At 36.8% G+C, this 6,403-nt stretch overlaps 1 protein-coding gene across 1 annotated transcript in view; it reads left to right on the forward strand.

Moving 5' to 3' along the window:
- TINAG (tubulointerstitial nephritis antigen) overlaps positions 1 to 5,147 on the forward strand; it is a 46,965-nt gene extending 41,818 nt beyond the window's left edge. Inside the window, exons 10-11 of the mRNA XM_030037924.2 lie at positions 3,807 to 3,852; positions 4,928 to 5,147. Coding sequence (XP_029893784.1) covers positions 3,807 to 3,852; positions 4,928 to 5,038 — 157 coding nt within the window. The 3' untranslated portion in view covers positions 5,039 to 5,147. The remainder of the gene's footprint in view (positions 1 to 3,806; positions 3,853 to 4,927) is intronic.
- Positions 5,148 to 6,403: the final 1,256 nt, after the last annotated feature.

Below are 6,403 nucleotides of genomic sequence, written 5' to 3' on the forward strand. Positions count from 1 at the left end.
GAGTAGTACTTACAGCAGCAAGTAAAACCAGAGTTAAAATTCAAGCTGAATTTAATACTGTTCATTTATATCATGTATTTCTTTATAACTCAGAAAATTTACCCTCAGATGCCTGGCTTAGCAACAGAAGGGATATTTAGAGATTTCTTTTCTCTGAGGAATCTAAACTTAAGCTTAAAGTGGAAGCTGTGCTTGGATGCCATAACATGTTTGATAGGTGCAACTAAGGGATATAATTCAGAATGAATTTATTCCATCAGTAAGGCTGAAATCATGAAAACTACTGAAGTATAACTTTATAGGCAGGAAAAGGGAAAAAGAGAAATTGCAAAGATCAAATCTAATACTTATGTAGAGAAATCTGTTTTAGAAAATTGAGAAATCTATTTTAGAAAATATGTCCTACTTTCCTAAAGATACCACTGCAGAAACATTTTCCACTTAGGAGTTTTTTGAAAGAATTGCTTCCTCTTTAGAAGGTACATTAGTATGAATGAGCCAAGAAAATCCCAGAAATGCTCTTGATGGAGCCGGCATTCATTCCCAGAGGCAAGATGTCAAATCAAACTGGCATGTGGCTACAAACACTGCATCATTGAACAATATATAGAGAGCGTGGTTCCCAGAACAACAGCTGTTGCCATTACAGCTGAGTGCTTTTTCAGACTGAGAGAAGTACATTAGCCAGGGAGAAATGAGAATTGGTGAATCTCAGCCAGTCTTTGGAACAAGCCTGATCAAACCATGTGAAGTTTTAGGAAAGGCTTGGAAACGGGCCTAGGACCTCATGCCATAGTTGCTGCCGGTAAAGGTCAGCATCTAGGGAGATGACAATCCATTCCACCTTTCCTGCTAAGTCCTCCTCCTGATTCATGCACTAACCCCAAGACTGGGTTTGATCAGTAAATGGTAAATCAACCTTATTATCTGCTCTTTAGACTGCAGCCATTAAAAAAAATTGGCAAAATCACTTGCCCCATCACAATCTATTAGTATACTTAGTTATTTAACTGTTACACAAAATCTATACATTGAATACAAAATTTAATAATTCATAGAACTGTAGACTAACTGAGGCTGGAATTTGTTTCATCCAACTCTCCGCACCCTAAATTGGGAGGGCCATCTTAGATCAAGTTTCTTACCATCTTAGATCAAGATGCTTAGATCATTGAATACTTTAGATTAGAAGGGATCTCTGAAGGTCATCTCGTTTAATTCCCCAGCTCAGAGTAGAGCCACCTTCATAGCTAACGTTCATGGGGCTACTCATGTTGAGTTTTGGATATCTCTGAGGACAGATATTCCACAACCTCTCACTTCAGTAGTGCCTAAACACTCTTGTTGTAAAATACTTTTTTCCTTTATGTCCAGTTGCAATTTCCCTTGCTGAAACTGTGACTGTCATCTTCTGACCATTGGCTGTGCATGTATCAGGAGAGTCTGTTCTACCTTCTCTATACCTACCCTTTGTAAAGCAGAAGACAACAAATAGATCTCCCCTGAGCCACCTCTCCCCAGGGCTGAACAAAGCCAGCTCCTTCAGCCTCTCCCTGGACATCATGTGCTCCAGACCCCAAACACCTCAATGGACTCTTGCTGGTCTTGTTCCAGCCTGTTCCTGTCTTTCCTGAATGGGGAAGCCCAAAACTGGGCACAGTGCTCCAGACGCAGAATGGCAGGTCCTGAATAAAGGGATTAGTCACTTTTCTTGACCTGCTGGCTGCACTCTTGTATACTTTGATTTAATGTATTTTAATTTAGAGTATTTGGATGAATGCCCATGGGCATGGATTACTGAGTAAGCAGCTCTTCTTTCTAAACTGTAAGATAAAATGCATACGTTGAGTACCTCTGTATCTGACTGTGATGGAACAAAACCTAGGAAGTTAAATTCATGGATATGTTACAGTCAAGGATAAAAAATGATTCTTTTCAATTTTAGTTTCTAAGTTTTCTTCCATTTAGAAACATTTCTGAGAATCAATAAATTCCTATCAGTGTATGAAACTAGGAGCTGAATTTTTTTTTTTTTTTTTTAGAAAATAACAAATGTTTGAAAAATATTTAATCACAGAAAGGTGAATCTGCAGGAACTGGTCATCATCCTGTTCAGACAAATGGGAGAGATAATGTGTAGTACTGAATGCAGGAATACATAAATATAAATTCAAGGCAGTTTTCTTCTGTCTTTAAGACTGATGTAAATATTGGACTTTCACACTGCAGCTGATGTAATATTTTTTAGTAAAATGGTCACGAGGAAAAAAGTAAATCTGAATCTGATATGAAATCAGAGAGCCTATTATATTTTTTTTTTAAATTTATGATCATGACAGACTGTATCAGAAATATATTTGGCAAAGAAAAGGCAAAGATAGTTAATAATCCCTGAACTTTCATGTGATAATTCAAAGAAAAAGTATCATGAGGCCTTTTTAAAAAACAACAATTACATTCAATGGTCATTATGACCAACATTGTTTTTATGATTCCTTGCATTTAATGAGCAGTAGCTACAATTTGTGTTTGCAACTGTAATCCAGACTTCACCTCTTTCCTAGTCACCAATTTGTCTTGCTTTTTTTTCCCTTTGGCTGGAAGTGCAGGTATTCCACATACATTAGGGTTCACTGTGAACCAAAGAGAGCTGATGCCACCGTCGCTGTTCAAATTTTGTTACAAAGACGACACAAAAATCTTAATTTCCCCATTCACAGTGTGGGATTTCTTATATTTTTGCTGCTTGCCTTTCAAAGTGAATGGAGCACTGCAAATACAGCTCAAACACGTGGCATTGGTGGGATATACACCAATAAACACCCTGTCAATAGCATTCTGTACATTCTAGGATTAACTTTATACTGTGGAAAAAACTGTGAAAGTTCACACCTTTGGTTTTCTGTTTATTTGTGCCCTCTTATAGGCACCCAAGCATCATGAGCTGTGAATAGTAACTAGACAAGCATTCATTGTGTAAATGCAAAACAAGACAGAGCTCTTGAAGCAATCAGTAGACATACCATATGTACCTAGGTACCTAAGGTGTGCAGTGCAGCTTTTGCTCATTGAACTACATCCAGATGATGGCCTTGGAACTTCTTATGCCCCATATATACACAAAGTGAGGCTTAACAACTCAGAGCACTGTGCAGTTCAGCTACAACTACACATTTGTGAAAGTCCTATCATCTGGCAGGTGGGGACAATCTCTTGTGTGGTTTCATGGATATTGCCACAACATTTAGCATGTCCTCAAAGATGTCGAAGAAACATCAAGTTTACAGGTCATCCCCCACACCGTGCAGTAAACCGGATTACGTTGTCAACAGTTTAATCTGAGCTGAGAAAAGCTGGGAAGATTTTCAGTCCCAACTCACCAGCTATTTTTGTAAAGGTGTTGGATGAGATCTTTAACAAAAATGTTCCTAGGGATCTTCCGCTGAATGGAAGAAATGTGTTCACTTTAATTTCAGTATTCCTACACAGTTCAGTTCAGTTCAGCTGGCAAGCTCTTCAGGCAGAGAGATTCTGTCAATGAAAACAGGTTTTTGCAATGACAAACTAAAACTACACTTGCGTTAAGTTTTTTTAGTCCTAACAGCAATTTGGCTTGTGGCTAAAAGGATGCTGATCTTTATTTTCATCATCAGCAGAGTCTGTTGTTTAAACATGGAGATGTTTATTCTGATACTTGTATTAGGACAACTAACTAAGACAAGCTTTTCTTTTCTGGTTGCTCATTTAAAACTACAAAATGTGAACATATGCATCAAAAGTCTCACTAGTACCATCTCTTGTAACAGGTGGGGAGCATTAGCTGACAAAAATGGACAGAAACAGAAGTTCTGGGTAAGTGAATCCTTAGCACTGTGTTTTGAGGCAGAAGAAAAAATCTCTACAACACAGATTATCTAAAACCAACTTCTTTCCTTTCATTCAGTCTCTCTCTGTCTATTTTTTTCTTTCACCTTAAAGTCTCCTGCATAATTCTATTCCCTTTCTGGCAACTTTTACCATGCTGACTCTTGAACTATAGCATCATCTACCTCAATTTCAAAGCCTGTTTCATCCTATCTCCCACCTATCTCTGTGTTTTTTCCTACACTGTTTTTTCTGTCTCAAACCTTACTCAAATTCTTAAACGTTATTCAGATTTCCCATGAAGGCGCACTTCTTTTTGAGGTCTGCAAATGAGATTCAATAAAAGTAATCAATATTATTTGTTAAAACATTTGGAAAACACAAGCTATCTATTTAAAAAGTGTTGGCAAATGCTATACAGCTATCAGAAAAAAAAATTAAACATTGGCTTTCAGCCATTTAGAGTAAGTCAGATTTTACCACTTTGATTATGATTAACAGCTCATCTTATTATTCCTGTGTTCAGCAGAAGGTAGTTTTGAGTTTACATAGCTGATGGCAGGGCTTATGGTAGATAGTTTCACTGACATCTAGGGCAAAACTTCTAGTGACTTCATTAGAAACTAAATTGCTCAATATGTCAATAGCTACCTGAATGAAACCTAATTTATTAAAAGTCACCTTTTTTGTATCTTGGGTATGTCTTTAACAGGTTAGTTGTAATTGGAATTTTGGCCATTGTTGTTTCCATGACCACTTTCTCCAACCAATAGTTGAATTATCTAATGATTTCTGCTTCAATTTATCAAACTGCCTTGTAGAAATAGTATTCCATTTTTATTAACCCTGGTTTTGGAACTAAAATTTTGATCAAAACAAAAAGGAACAAATGATTAGAAATCAGGAAAAGGTGCATTCTGATTCTCAGTGCACTAAATTTGAGAAACTCTGTTTCTTAAAAAGGAAACTAACATAAAAGATTCATTTTGTATTCTACACCTTGCATTTTTAAATACTACTTTAAAATTGATATTCTTTTCCTCTTTGGTTTTTTTTTCGTTAGATTGCTGCAAATTCCTGGGGAAAATCTTGGGGAGAAAATGGTTATTTTAGGATTCTACGTGGACAAAATGAGTGTGATATTGAGAAGTTGATTTTAACTACTTTGGGATAGCCATAGTCTTCCACTCTAATTGTATTGTACCATACCTACTTTATGTATCTGTTCTTTCCATTGTTGCATATTAAGTCTTTCTAGAGAAATAAAAATGTCCTCTCTGTAAGATACCTTTCTTTCTATTATGGCTCATTAGGGCTTCCTGATTTGAACACACTACAGCCATCATAACACTCTCAGATCTCAACTGGTACAAACACTCCTTTATACTAATAGCAATTTGTGTCCAGGACTACTGAAAACCTTGGTGTCTCACAGAGCAGCAAGTTCCGTCCTCTTTTATTTACATCTCACCACTAATTTGTTATATTGCTAATGGTTGATTCAACAGTGCCTGAAATAAATGGAATCACATTTCTAGTATTAATCTCTTTACAGTACATACTCTGGTCACAGATCACTTTAGAAATATTTTGTGCTTTTCCACAGAGAATTGGCTCATACAGCTCATGGTCATACTGGACAAAAAATTCCAAAGAAATGCAAGTGGAGTTCTGATCCTGTTGCAAAATAATTATTTCCTCTCCTAGCTTAGATAAGTTGTATCCATGTATCATTATCTCTTCCAGGAAATTAATTTTTTACTAGTAGATCCCACAAAGTTGATGCATTTAGAATAATACAAAAATTGCTTGCAGTGAAACAGCATATTCCTGTTCCCACAACTGCAATTAAAAATGTACAATTTTAATAATTTGTTTAAATAAAGGAAAATAAAGAAGAAAATGTAATTTCTCTTCAAATAAGTCTAGACTAGGCTAAACTGCTTGCCTTCCACTCACTGTTTAACCTGGGAACAGGCATGTGCCACCATTCCCAAAAGCCTGTTTCCAATGGATAAAGATGGAAAAGACATTCTGTTGTTTGTCTGCACTGACATATCTGTAGTCCAGGCACAGTTCCTGGTGTTGGCCAGCATGATCATTAGTGCAGACAAGACACCCAGAGCCCCTTTCACTCCTAACGCCCCCATAGCTGCTTCTGTCTGAAGAAGAAGCCTACTGACATGCATCTCCGTCCTATCAGCATTGCCACAAATCTTGACAATCTTGAGGACTATTTTGCTTATTTGTTAATTAAAATACAGATATTGCAACTACTGCTATAAGAAGAAATTAACTACTTTCTACCCCTTTTAGTTTCAGTTAATCCAAAGGCCAGATGCCAACAGGAATCATCAGTCATAAAATTATCTGTGAAAGAAACAACCCTGGCATGTTAAATTGGGGGGGGGAAAAAGCTGCCATGAAATTCCACTGAACAAAGAATTTCCAGTGACACCTTCAGTGACTTTAATAGGCTATGCTTCATTCTTTCTATAAAATTAAGAACTTGACGTCTAATGTCATCAGCGAAGAAGTA

The sequence above is a fragment of the Aquila chrysaetos genome, chromosome 15 (genome assembly GCF_900496995.4).
Source record: "Aquila chrysaetos chrysaetos chromosome 15, bAquChr1.4, whole genome shotgun sequence".
Lineage (NCBI taxonomy): Eukaryota > Metazoa > Chordata > Aves > Accipitriformes > Accipitridae > Aquila > Aquila chrysaetos.